This window comes from Protomyctophum bolini (assembly GCF_963924005.1).
Source record: "Protomyctophum bolini genome assembly, chromosome: 1".
Taxonomy (NCBI): domain Eukaryota; kingdom Metazoa; phylum Chordata; class Actinopteri; order Myctophiformes; family Myctophidae; genus Protomyctophum; species Protomyctophum bolini.
In genome coordinates, this window is record NC_137862.1 from 26,649,672 (window position 1) to 26,664,234 (window position 14,563).

A 14,563-nucleotide genomic window follows, 5' to 3' on the forward strand; every position below is an offset into this window, starting at 1 on the left:
GAGTAAACGTCTTTAAATATATATTTTTTGAAAAGGCTATATAAATTCACCTTTAGCTAAGCCCCGCCCTCTCCCACTTAGACATTCCCACTTTCCAGCCGGGCTCATTAATTCCAATGTAAATATCATGGATTTTACACATTAAATACTTGTTCATTTTTGGAACCAGATCTTCAAAATCTCTTCCAAATCAGTCAACAAGGCCTGCCGTATGCACTATAAAAATATGTGCTTAACATTTATTTTTTAAACCAATGTTTTATCATATAGGAAAACTATTGGTGGAGAGGTTTGTCTAACCAATGTTATGCTTAGCTGTGATTGGACGATAGCAATTTGGGGGAGGGGCTTAGATATAGGTACATTCTCTTCCATGGCTCTTGTCGTCATGAAAGGGGGCGGGCCTGCAGCGCTCTATGAAGTTAACATTACTGGAATAGACCCCCAGGTGTGGTTAGAATATTGACAAGATTTGACTGAGAGCCTGCCATCGCGCAAACTCCAGCTTTTCACCATAGGAGAAAAACTTTTTTTATTTTAATTTTTAAATGAGTTAATAGCACAGGCAGACTCTTCACATACTAGAGCATGTCTGAAATAAGTGTCAGAGCTGAAATCGACATGTAAATATGAAATAAATGCTTAAACATGTAGCTATAGGTGTAATGTTAGAGACCACAGAAGACATGCAAATATGAAATAAATGCTTAAACATGTAGCTAAGTGTAATGCTAGAGACCACAGAAGTGAACCTTTCAAGCCTGTTTTCTCAACTCGCTTTTTTCTACAAGACATTACTCTATAAGCCATATGTATCTCCAAAACTGATGGGTCAAACTGAACAACCAATATGTCAATTTGAAGCTTTTGATGATTCCCTGTTTTCATATGACGTGTAAAAAATCCAATGACACTCCCTCAGTCAAATTTAGTCACATATTATGTCTGTGTTTTTTTTGTTTCTTCCTGAAAGCTGAAAGCCTTTCAGTCAAAAGGTCCAATTCGAAACACACCAATTCTAGTGACATCACAATATCATCCCCTCCCGTAAACCCCTCCCACAGCAGTGTGTGTGGCTTCAGCATACTTATTGAACTGGTGGGTGTGGCCACATAAAGACATAATTTATCATAGTATCATGTTATGGGGGGGGGGGGGGGGGGGGGGGGATCACAGCATTTAAACTTTAACGCGTTATAAAGCGGTGGCTTTTGTAAACCGCGGCACTTTATATGGAGTTCATCAGTCTTTTTTTGGTTCGGCTCTCCAAGTTCAGAAGTCACACCACCCAAACAAACAATCAATAACAGGTGAATTAGCAATACACTCTGATGAATCAATTCAGAGAGAGAGAGAGAGAGAGACACACACACAGAGAGAGAGAGAGAGAGAGAGAGAGAGAGCACTGAGCAAGTGTGCTGAATGCCATAGTAGGGTCAGAGTGAACCAAGAATGAACCTGTTCCAACCCGCTAATGGGCCTCTTATTGAATTGGACCAATTGCCGCCTACGCACATAAGCAGCTGCAGTGAAAGGGCGTAAGCATATGTGTACACACACGACACACACACATTGTTTACTGCCTGTTAAGTGCTCTGCTGAGCTCATGTTGTGTCATAGCTGGAAGCTGTTGCCTGTGGATGACTGGACGATGTGTAGGTTTATGGGAAATGAGAGTTGATGATGTGGCCCCTCCCCCTCCCTCCCTCACAGCCTGCAACAACCAATCATGTGTTCGTGTCGCCAGATGTTTGTGAGAGAAACAAGCAACCGGGTGTAGGAAAACGAGCCCCAAAAGGCACATGAGCACAGTGGATCATATTATGAGTATTATAAAAATGAGACCCTAAAATGCTTTTTCAAGCATCAACGGTTGAGGAAGTCTCTGAATACTGACATCGTCACTGTCACCGTGCAGAACTAAAGTAGTAGTTCAGAGCCTAAAGTAAGACAGAGTAGTTAGAGGCGATAGAGAAGGTTCAGAGCCTAAATTAAGACAGTAGTTAAAGGCGATAGAGAAGGTTCAGAGCCTAAATTAAGACAGTAGTTAAAGGCGATAGAGAAGGTTCAGAGCCTAAAGTAAGACAGTAGTTAGAGGCGATAGAGAAGGTTCAGAGCCTAAAGTAAGACAGTAGTTAGAGGCGATAGAGAAGGTTCAGAGCCTAAAGTAAGACAGTAGTTAGAGGCGATAGAGAAGGTTCAGAGCCTAAAGTAAGACATAGTAGTTAGAAGCGATAGAGAAGGTTCAGAGCCTAAAGTAAGACAGAATAGTTAAAGGCGATAGAGAAGGTTCAGAGCCTAAAGTAAGACAGTAGTTAGAGGTGATAGAGAAGGTTCAGAGCCTAAAGTAAGACAGAGTAGTTGGAGGTGATAGAGAAGGGGGCGGCAGTGGCTCAGGGGTAGAGTGCCTGGATGGGAACCGCAAGGTTGCCAGTTCAAACCCGGGCTCCCCCAGAGTTACTGTCGAAGTGTCCTTGAGCAAGACACTGAACCCCTAATTGCTCCCGATGTGCTTGTTGGTGCCTTGCATGGTTTCCGCTGCCATCGGTGTATGAATGGGTGAATGTAATGCACAATCTATGTAAAGCGCCTTGGATAAAGGCGCTATATAAATGCACCATTTACCATTTACCATTTAAGGTTCAGAGCCTAAAGTAAGACAGAGTAGTTGGAGGCGATAGAGAAGGTTCAGAGCCTAAAGTAAGACAGAGTAGTTGGAGGCGATAGAGAAGGTTCAGAGCCTAAAGTAAGACAGAGTAGTTGGAGGCGATAGAGAAGGTTCAGAGCCTATAACTTTATGGACATGCATAAACACATTGTTGGATGCCTGACCATGTAGAACTGCTCAAAATAGTAATTACACAATATAATTTATTAATTGCCTTTCAGGTGAGATAAATTCACTTTCATGTTCCTTTGTGTGGATGCAATTATGGTATACCGTAGTATAATATAATGAGCTGTTCATGGTGTTGGGATTTATTTATTTTTTTGTATCATAAAAACAAGGAGGAAAAGAGCTATTGCCTATTTGCCCTGCCCTATGGCAACCTTCTTCAAATACAAAATCTCCAGAGTTAAAGGGAAAATATATGTTAACACAAAATATATGTTAGCTGTAGCAGCTAATTGTAGCCAAAACACTCTGAAGGCGATCGACGGGAGGTATGATTAAATCTAACACGACTAGCGACTGGACAGTGGGGAGCCGTCTAACACTCTTAGAATTGGACGGGATGATTTAGATCGTGAGTTATTAACGTTTTAAGATTTTTGTTGTCGTCGGCTAAACAGGGGGGTAACATTTTCGATGACGTCCCACTGTTGCGCAACATCGAGGATTGCACAACAGGCGCTCCTAGGCTGTAGAGCGATGCGATCGGTTTTCATATCAATAAACTTTTGGATAAAACTTCCTGGGCGCTGGGCGTTACTAATAGAAAGGAGTAAGGACGGTGAACTTCGTCCTGGGCGATTGGGGTGTTAATTTAATGACGTTTAGAACACTTTCCTGGGGGTCTTTATGTGTGTAATATGTGGTTTTAGATATTTAAGATTTTAGTAGTGAGCCAGTAGATCAAACCATATTGAGAGAGTCCTGGAGTTTGTTCCATTTGTGTGGAGCATAAGCAGTCTTTCCTTGTTCACTGTTCTCACATGGCCTGGGTGAATGTGTTCACTGTCCAGTAACCTTTGGTTCTGAAAGCGAGGATAGGTACAAAAGAAGGTTACCACTGACACAAGGGCTTATAAATAAATAATATCCAATCTTGCTCCCTACGAACTGCGAGAAATGGCCAATCATCAGCAGTAATACGTTGGTAGAGCACTGTGGTAGACTGCTTCAAGAGGCTTCGACGTGGGGAGTTGAAGCATGCATGTGCAGCACATCCACCAAACACGGGACATTATTACAGAATGAAAAGTCTTTCTAACAACAAGAGAAAAACAAGACTTGTTTTTTGAGGGAATCTGTGCTCTTAATGTTTGTCAGGTGAAACCTGACAAGCATGAGGTCAGTCCGCTGCCCCCCCCCCCCCCCCCCCCCCCCCGGTTGGCAGAGGAAGTGTAGCGACCAGAATTACGTTAGATATATGACACAAAAATGGGTTGCAAAAAAATATAAAAAAAAGAAACTGCCCCCTAAGCAAATAGTCTGAAACGCCGCCTAAGCCAATGGGAGTCTGCACCACTCGTGTAGCCAATCATGTAGTAGTGACATAGTCACGATTGGCTGTCTCCTAAGCCCTGCCCCATAAGACCGCAGCTCGAAGCGACAAGTAGCTAGCTGCTAATGCTAATGAGCTAACTGCATGGACAGCAGTAAAGCCACGACAAAGCACAGTGATTGAACCACGAACAGAACGTCGGAAACGAACACAAACTAGGTTTGTGTCGTGAGATTGTGACACAGAAACATACATGTTGGGGAGAGACGGCACTTGTTTCACCTGACTTTTTTTTGTTAGCTGCTCCACATGGACCGTAAAATAAGAGCTTGCTGTCTAGTACCGTACTGTACCGTACGTGAGCAGTGTAGATAGATGTTGACTCTGTGACATGTGTTGACGCGACCCCAAACACCAACGGCCCCCCCCCCCCCACCCCAGCTACTAGCTGTGGCTGTCACACTGCTCTAGAGCCAAACTGAGGACCACCTGCTCACGTTGCTGCTGTGTGGACACATGGCACACGCACACACACGCACACACAAGCACGCATGCGCTTTGACATGCACTCAAAGCAGCACAATGAAACTAAGCTCTTGGGATTTTTGGGGGTGTTTTAACCTTTTGACAGATAAGTACGTAAGTATGTTGTTGCTGTCGGGCAGAAGCCTCTTTTCTCCATGTTTTGACCATTTGTGGAGTATCTTTTCTCGTAAATGAATGCCCTACTCGATCATACTACAGTAGCCTCGCATGAAAGCATCAAAAGTAGCAGATCTACAAGCTCGCATTGAGATTGTAGATCTGCTTATTTTTGCTATTTTTGTTTTTGAATCCTGAAAAGTTACAGTTTTGGACATATGAGGTTTCCACCTGACAGAGATGATAATGTTCACGTATATTGTAGTAGGGGCTGTGCATGCGTTTTGGTCAGTGAAAAACCATCATTCTAAATAGTTTTGTCTCTTTGTCTCATACTTGTCGTCTCTCAGGAAGCTCGGGAGGCATCTGTGAGAAGAGTAAGCTGTACTCTGACGGGAAGAGGAAGTCTCTGAACACGGGCATCATCACCGTGCAGAACTACGCTTCCCACGTGCCCCCCAAGGTCTCGCACATCACCTTCGCCCACGAGGTCGGACACAACTTTGGCTCTCCTGTGAGTAACTATAGACTATTTGAACACTGCCTGTCCTCCTGCACCTCTATAGCTGCTAATTGTCTCCACCAGGCCGACAGCATGGGGAGAGAGTATGTTTCGTGTGTGTGTCCGTCCGTGAACAGCTAATATCTGGCACCGTTAACCCGGTCGATGCCAAATTTTGCACACCCTGGATGCCAACGATGAACCTCTGCCCCAAAATGTTCAGAACGACCTGTTATAGCGCCACCAGGAAGCCGCTTTGTGCAAAACAAGTTTTTGGACAGTACACCTGTACAGATTTGGTCCAAACATCACACAAATTGGTACACGGTCTCTGTAGAGCCATTCAACAAAACAGGTCTTTCAGATTTCTCAGACTCCATCCTGATTGGCTAAGATTGGCTTCCAAAGTTCGCAGGAGTGCTCAGTTTCAAACAAAATGCTGCAAATCATGAACACATCGTGTGATTTCCGTGAAATTGTGCACGCACATTCCCACTAGGCCGAGGAAGAAATGCCACGTGAACATTTTCAACTCAGCCTCATGGTGGCGCTATAACTGGCCGAAACGTGTTTTTACCTCTAACTGCACGGATCTGTGGATAACGTTGTATGCCAACTCCATCTAATCATACCTCCCGTTGTTGTCGATCGCCTCGAGTGTTTTGGCTACATCTACAGTAGCTACTTCAGCCACATCCGGGTCCGGGATAGCATACGGTCCGTCGCTAAATGTGCTCCGCTGTGATAAATCGCTGGGCGCTATGATTTAATGGATTAAATAACCCCGGCGTTCGGGGTGTTAACTTGTAACCGGCAGCGCATGTCAGGAGCGACGGTGTTGTCAGTCTAATGCCAGTCGTACAGTATGCACCCCGTGTAAAGCACCTTTAGGTCAGTGTTGTTTTTGGCAGTAATCTTTTATTTTAGTTTTAGTCATAGTCTCTTGAATAGTTTTCCTTTTAGTTTTAGTCACATTTTAGTCACCTGGAACGTTTTAGTGTTTTAGTCGACTAAATATCATAAGATTTTACACTTGCTGAAAATAGCCGATCTACAAGCTCACAACGCGCCGCCTATCTACAAGCTCACAAGTTGTGAGCTTGTAGATCTATGTTCCTATTTTCAGCATGCGACCGTGTAAAAGTGTAAGTGTAAGATGACTTATACTGGATCTCTTGTCCACTAGTCCCTTCCTAACATTTTAGTCTAGTTTTTATTTGTTGACGAAATTGTAAGTATATTTAGTCTTGTTTTTAGTCGCCATAGCCAAAAGGTAGTCGACGAACATTTTTCGTCTTAGTTTTAGTCGACGAAATCAACACAGCTTTGGGTACATAGAAAAGCACTATATAAACGTGGAGATGTTGTTATTATTGTATTGTGGTTGCAGCATGACTCTGGCACAGAATGCACCCCGGGAGAGTCCAAGATGCAGGACAAGAAGGAGAGGGGCAACTTCATCATGTACGCCCGAGCCACGTCGGGCGACAAGCTCAACAACAACAAGTTCTCGCCCTGCAGCGTCCGCAACGTCAGCCAGGTCCTGGAGAAGAAGAAGGACAGCTGCTTCGTCGGTAAATAAAAAACACCATAGACCAGGAAAAGCTAACAGAGCTGGAGGTTATCACCATAGACATATATAAAGGGTAGATGGCTCAAGGCGAACTCTCTGACGTAGTTCACCCGGCGGCCATCTTGCTGAGGGGCTGCAGTACAGTATGTTCCATGGCAGCTCAAACAAAAATATTCATAACTCCCTCAAATCTTGACGGATTTACAAACGGCTTGGCCGGGAGCGCGGGTGAGCCATCTAGCTTGACATGCACTCAAAGGAGCACAATGAAAATAAGCTCTTGGGATTTTGGGGGTGTTTTAACCTTTTGAACGTACAGTAAGTATGTTGTTGCTGTCGGGCAGAAGCCTCTTTTCTCCATGTTTTGACCTTGTGTGTGTGTGTGTGTGTGTGTGTGTGTGTGTGTGTGTGTGTGTGTGTGTGTGTGTGTGTGTGTGTGTGTGTGTGTGTGTGTGTGTGTGTGTGCAGAGTCTGGCCAGCCTATCTGTGGCAATGGGCTGGTGGAGGTGGGGGAACAGTGTGACTGTGGCTACAGCGACCAGTGCAAAGACCCCTGCTGCTACGATGCCAACGAGCTCGACGGCACGAAGTGCAAACTGAAGCCCGACAAGATCTGCAGGTTAGTTTAAAGGTTAGGTTAGAACTCCAAATGATGTTTTAAGCATTACGTTATACTTTAGCTATCAAAAAATAGCAGATCTACAAGCTTGTAGATCTGCTTAAAACATCAAATGGAGTTCCCGCCCCCAAAATGGGTTAATGACCATGCATGTTAATAACGCAGCCAAACTACAAGATCTGCAGGTTAGTTAAACATGATGCATGCTGTATAATAACATGTGTTCATCCATCTCCCAACAGTCCCAGTCAGGGTCCCTGCTGTATAATAACATGTGTTCATCCATCTCCCAACAGTCCCAGCCAGGGTCCCTGCTGTATAATAACATGTGTTCATCCATCTCCCAACAGTCCCAGTCAGGGTCCCTGCTGTATAATAACATGTGTTCATCCATCTCCCAACAGTCCCAGTCAGGGTCCCTGCTGTATAATAACATGTGTTCATCCATCTCCCAACAGTCCCAGTCAGGGTCCCTGCTGTATAATAACATGTGTTCATCCATCTCCCAACAGTCCCAGTCAGGGTCCCTGCTGCACACCGGAGTGCAACTACAAGGGCACCAACGAGAGGTGCCGCGTGGAGTCGGAGTGTGCTCACGAGGGTCAGTGCAACGGCCTGACCGCCGGGTGTCCGTCGTCGGAACCCAAGGCCAACTTCACCGCCTGCCACGGGGACACCCAAGTCTGCCTCAACGGGGTAACGCAGCTAATTCTTTGGTTGAATTTTGATTAAGTTGGTGGCCATTTTATCATCGGAAAGATTAGCCTCCAGGATGGAACCTAGGTAGGTAATTTCATATTTTCACAGATAAGAACCCATCTGTCTTGCTGAGATTATTTGATCCAAAGAGAATGGATTCAGTTTTTCCCAGGTGTAATGATAGTTTGTTATCAGCGAGCCAGGTGCAGATTCTACCGAGTTCGGAACTGAGGGCCTTTTCAACCTGCAGTTTGTTCCTGTCCGAGACCAGCAGTGCTGAGTCATCTGCGAACAGGAACAAGTTGCAGTCACAAGCTGATGTCATGTCGTTTACATATTATTAGGAACAGGTAAAATAACCTATAGGTGTAACAGGTCTAAAATGGGTTAAACCAAGGCAGATATTGATTGCATAAGCGTTTGGTTACCTTAAAGTGCCTAGGGTCTAGTTTTCTGTGTAAATTATTCTTGAAGTTGTTCGTTTTAATTGGGTTATGTCTATGATTTGCAACAGGATTTTACCGTTTTTTTAGAAGAGCTACAAGGGTTGTAGCTTTAATAATGCCCCTTTAGCTGCTCTATAATCACTAAAGCACAGCCTCTTGAGGCACGTTGCTTTACTAAGTACTGCCTGCATGTTTGCTTCAGGTGTTTGAACAGCTGTAGGTGCACTTGGCAGCCACGGATCATTGAATAATGATAATCAGAGACTGGTTGTGTAGGCGTTAACAGCAGTGGTGTTAAGTACATTTACTTAAGTACAATTTTGAGGCATTTGTACTTTACTGGAGTATTTCCAATTCCCTTTTACTTCTACTCCACTACATCTCGGAAGCAAATATTCTACTTTTACTCTGGTTTATTTTGAAGTTACGAGTTACTTTGTAGATTTAGCTTATTATGACAAAACATAGGCTACAGTAACCACTTCAGCCCTATAATACATACATACATACATTTTGGCCATTTCAAAATAGCCGATCTACAAGCTCACAATGCATTGTGAGCTTGGCCTGAGGCCATTTTATCACCGGAAAGATTAGCCTCCAGGATGGAACCTAGGTAGGTCATTTCATCTTTACGTGTGACTTTTGTCACCCACTCTAACCAAGAAGCCATCTGCCTTGCTGAGAGTACATTTTGATGCCAATACTGTTGTACTTCTACTCAAGTAGCCTACATTTTGAATTCCCCAAATTTTACTTAAGAAAAACATGCGAGTACTTTAGCCACCACTGGCACTTGGCGTCGCGGATGTTTGAATAATCTGAGGCTGGTTGTGACTTGCTGGTGGTTGTGGTTGTGTTTCTAAACAGGGTTGCTCGGGTTCCATCTGTGAGAAGTACGGCCTGGAGGTGTGCACCTGTGCCAGCACAGAGGGCAAGGACGAGGCTGCCGAGCTCTGCCACGTCTGCTGCATGGAGAAAAGTGAGTGTCGGAGAACTCCAAAAACAAATAAAACGCGCTGTGGACATCACACAGCCTTCAGTCTCTAGCCTGGCTCCAGCCCTGAATCCCTAGCCACGCCCATTAAGACAATATGTTCTGGCGATTCAGGTCTGGAGTCTCTGCCTATGGCGGCGTTAGTGTCGTTCGGAAATCCGATCACAGCAGCTGATTTGCCATCAGCCCTGTCACTCAACAGCGTCAGACAACAAGCATGGCTGCCCCCACTGTGGTAACTCACGACCGTATCAATCTGGCTATTAAATCGGCGTATGATAAATAGTTTCTTTACAGAAACTTTACAGAAACTTTTATAATCATCATCATCCGACATATTTTACCGCTTTTGTTCACATGCTAGTAGCGCTCGTTGGCTGTTTGTTTGGTTAGCAAACGGGTTTGAAATAGCCTCATGATTGACAACGCCATCTGCTTTCCTACTATTCTGATTGGTTGATATGAACCAAACACTGAAGACTGCTGACACCCATCCCATAAACTGCTGCCGTGGGGAGGGCTTTCAGTCTGAATAATGAAGTGAAACGAAATGAAAATTCAGACTGAGTGTCAGGCTATTCAGTCGCAGCTAGAGAGAGAGAGAGCTACAGGCTCTTTGGAACTGTATCTGAGAGCTGGGCACAATTCTAGCTCAACTGTTGCCACAACCAGTGTTGATTTCGTCGACTAAAACTAAGACGAAAAATGTTCGTCGACTACCTTTTTCCACAGACAAAAACTAAATGGAAACTAAGCTATGATGACTAAAACTAAGACTAAATATACTGACAATTTCGTCAACAAATAAAAACTAGACTAAAATGTTAGGGACTATAGTGGACAAGTGGACTAGTGGACAAGTAATTTTAAGGCCCGCCTGAATACATTGTAGTCGACTAAATCACCTGCAGATGTTTAGTCGACTAAAACTAGACTAACACTAAAACATTCCAGGTGACAAAAATGTGACTAAAACGCTGAGTGGATAGTAGTGGTGAGTGTGTGAGAACATCGTTGAGTGGATAGTGGTGAGTGTGAGAACATCGTTGAGTGGATAGTGGTGAGTGTGAGAACATCGTTGAGTGGATAGTGGTGACTCACCACTATCCACTCAACGATGTTCTCACACTCACCACTATCCACTCAACGATGTTCTCACACACTCACCACTATCCACTCAACGATGTTCTCACACACTCACCACTATCCACTCAACGATGTTCTCACACACTCACCACTATCCACTCAACGATGTTCTCACACACTCACCACTATCCACTCAACGATGTTCTCACACTCACCACTATCCACTCAACGATGTTCTCACACTCACCACTATCCACTCAACGATGTTCTCACACACTCACCACTGGTGAGTGTGTGAGAACATCGTTGAGTGGATAGTGGTGAGTGTGAGAACATCGTTGAGTGGATAGTGGTGAGTGTGAGAACATCGTTGAGTGGATAGTGGTGAGTGTGAGAACATCGTTGAGTGGATAGTGGTGAGTGTGTGAGAACATCGTTGAGTGGATAGTGGTGAGTGTGTGAGAACATCGTTGAGTGGATAGTGGTGAGTGTGTGAGAACATCGTTGAGTGGATAGTGGTGAGTGTGTGAGAACATCGTTGAGTGGATAGTGGTGAGTGTGAGAACATCGCTGAGTGGATAGTGGTGAGTGTGTGAGAACATCGTTGAGTGGATAGTGGTGAGTGTGTGAGAACATCGTTGAGTGGATAGTGGTGAGTGTGTGAGAACATCGTTGAGTGGATAGTGGTGAGTGTGTGAGAACATCGTTGAGTGGATAGTGGTGAGTGTGTGAGAACATCGTTGAGTGGATAGTGGTGAGTGTGTGAGAACATCGTTGAGTGGATAGTGGTGAGTGTGTGAGAACATCGTTGAGTCGATAGTGGTGAGTGTGTGAGAACATCGTTGAGTGGATAGTGGTGAGTGTGAGAACATCGTTGAGTGGATAGTGGTGAGTGTGAGAACATCGTTGAGTGGATAGTGGTGAGTGTGAGAACATCGTTGAGTGGATAGTGGTGAGTGTGAGAACATCGCTGAGTGGATAGTGGTGAGTGTGAGAACATCGTTGAGTGGATAGTGGTGAGTGTGTGAGAACATCGTTGAGTGGATAGTGGTGAGTGTGTGAGAACATCGGTGAGTGGATAGTGGTGAGTGTGTGAGAACATCGTTGAGTGGATAGTGGTGAGTGTGTGAGAACATCGTTGAGTGGATAGTGGTGAGTGTGAGAACATCGTTGAGTGGATAGTGGTGAGTGTGAGAACATCGCTGAGTGGATAGTGGTGAGTGTGTGAGAACATCGCTGAGTGGATAGTGGTGAGTGTGAGAACATCGTTGAGTGGATAGTGGTGAGTGTGTGAGAACATCGCTGAGTGGATAGTGGTGAGTGTGTGAGAACATCGTTGAGTGGATAGTGGTGAGTGTGTGAGAACATCGTTGAGTGGATAGTGGTGAGTGTGTGAGAACATCGCTGAGTGGATAGTGGTGAGTGTGTGAGAACATCGTTGAGTGGATAGTGGTGAGTGTGTGAGAACATCGTTGAGTGGATAGTGGTGAGTGTGTGAGAACATCGTTGAGTGGATAGTGGTGAGTGTGAGAACATCGTTGAGTGGATAGTGGTGAGTGTGTGAGAACATCGTTGAGTGGATAGTGGTGAGTGTGTGAGAACATCGTTGAGTGGATAGTGGATAGTGGTGAGTGTGTGAGAACATCGTTGAGTGGATAGTGGTGAGTGTGTGAGAACATCGGCGAGTGGATAGTGGTGAGTGTGCTCGCGCAGCGCGGAAAATCTGCCAAGGAAAAGTAGGTCGGTAGTGGCTTTTTGTCAGCCGGTAACTAAATGAGAACTATTCTAAATGACTAATGACTAAAACTAAAATTTGCTGTAAAAAAAACAACATCACACAGCCATCAGTTGCAGAGAGCGAGAGAGAGAGAGCTACAGGCTCTTTGGAACTGTGTCTGAGAGCTGGGCACGATCTAGCTCAACTGTTGCCACAACACAAGCTTTCCCACATTGCAGTAAATGAAACTTCCAGACTAAACAGGAAAGAAATTCATTTTGTATAATCGCCAAGTCAAGCAATGGGCTTCTCTATACACACAGAATAACTCTTCCTACTTCCGGGGCTGCTTCCCTACTTCACAGGTGTTACCGATGATACTAATTAAGGCTCTGTTTCCATTTAGTGTCCAGTCGGTGTTCTCAATCCTTTTATATTTCACAGACGCACATAACTCTTGATAGTGTACAAATGGAACCAAATGGACCCTTACGGGTCCAGAGTTATACAGACCCCTGTGGGGCCATTTGGAACCCACTCAAGAATACTTTTGAGACCCACTGGTGTTTCCAGTGTGCCAGCATGCACAATTGCAGAGCCTTTACGATCAGCGGTAACACCTTGGGCTTAAGCAAATGAAAATTCCTCCCTCTGCAGTGAAGCCCAACACCTGCTCCAGCACCGGCTCGGAGAAGTTGGCCAGTTTCTTCCAGAAGAAGATCACCACGCTGCAGCCCGGCTCGCCCTGCAACGACTTCAAGGGCTACTGTGACGTGTTCATGAAGTGTCGCCTGGTGGACGCTGACGGGCCGCTGGCCCGCCTGAAGAAGGCCATCTTCAACGCAGAGCTGTACGAGAACATCGCCGAGTGGATAGTGGTGAGTGTGAGAACATCGCTGAGTGGATAGTGGTGAGTGTGAGAACAGAGACCCCGAGATGGAGTCTGTCCCTGTTACAATGCCCTAGAGACCCCTGGGAGATGGAGTCGGTCCTCGTTGCAATGCCCTAGAGACCCCTGGAAGATGGAGTCTGTCCCCGTTGCAATGCCCTAGAGACCCCTGGGAGATGGAGTCTGTCCCTGTTACAATGCACTAGAAGAAAAATAATAATGCTGTCGTCGTCATGACCGGACAAAGATGCACAGTAATAGACATGGAAACATTGCGGTATGCATGGAATGTTTTATAGGTCATGATGATTCACCAGGAGCCACTGCTAACATTCTGTAAGCATGTTGAACCCGTGATCAGCGTTTTCCATCATTCGTCGAATCGCTCTGAAAGAGATGCCAGCGATATTGTTTGTCGTTGGCGTCACAGTTCTTACAGACTTTATGAAGAAGTTGGTTTTGTGTGTGTGTGTGTGTGTGTGTGTGTGTGTGTGTGTGTGTGTGTGTGTGTGTGTGTGTGTGTGTGTGTGTGCAGGCTCACTGGTGGGCGGTGCTGTTGATGGGCATTGCTCTCATCATGTTGATGGCCGGCTTCATCAAGATCTGCAGCGTCCACACGCCCAGCTCCAACCCCAAGCTGCCTCCCCCCAAACCACTGCCAGGTACCCCACACCACCACACACCCAGCTCCACCCAAACCACTGCCAGGTACCCCACACTACCACACACCCAGCTCCACCCAAACCACTGCCAGGTACCACACACCACCACACACCCAGCTCCACCCAAACCACTGCCAGGTACCCCACACTACCACACACCCAGCTCCACCCAAACCACTGCCAGGTACCCCACACCACCACACACCCAGCTCCACCCAAACCACTGCCAGGTACCCCACACCACCACACACCCAGCTCCACCCAAACCACTGCCAGGTACCCCACACCACCACACACCCAGCTCCCCCAAAAACCACTGCCAGGTACCCCACACCACCACACACCCAGCTCCACCCAAACCACCGCAGGTGCAGGTCTTTTTTCCGACAGCATATTGATCCGAAAACTCAATCCTAACCTAACCCTAACCGCAAGCACGGGAGCAGCGCATGTCGGACCATCGCTTTTTCGCATCGCAGCGAATGTCCCCCCGCTGCGGAGCGGACCGTTGCCCCGTCGGCTAGAATGCTGTCGGAAAATAGTCCGCCTCCCAACCACTGCT

At 45.8% G+C, this 14,563-nt stretch overlaps 1 protein-coding gene across 2 annotated transcripts in view; it reads left to right on the forward strand.

Moving 5' to 3' along the window:
• The window catches only part of adam10a (ADAM metallopeptidase domain 10a), a 114,960-nt gene that overhangs the window by 96,966 nt on the left and 3,431 nt on the right, over positions 1 to 14,563 (forward strand). For both annotated transcript variants that reach the window (XR_013963797.1, XM_080759326.1), the window contains exons 9-15: positions 5,162 to 5,325; positions 6,704 to 6,887; positions 7,355 to 7,505; positions 8,018 to 8,201; positions 9,521 to 9,632; positions 13,108 to 13,328; positions 13,875 to 14,001. Coding sequence is in view for 1 of the 2 variants with exons in the window: in XM_080759326.1 (XP_080615452.1) it covers positions 5,162 to 5,325; positions 6,704 to 6,887; positions 7,355 to 7,505; positions 8,018 to 8,201; positions 9,521 to 9,632; positions 13,108 to 13,328; positions 13,875 to 14,001 (1,143 nt within the window). In the remaining variant the exon portion in view is untranslated. The remainder of the gene's footprint in view (positions 1 to 5,161; positions 5,326 to 6,703; positions 6,888 to 7,354; positions 7,506 to 8,017; positions 8,202 to 9,520; positions 9,633 to 13,107; positions 13,329 to 13,874; positions 14,002 to 14,563) is intronic.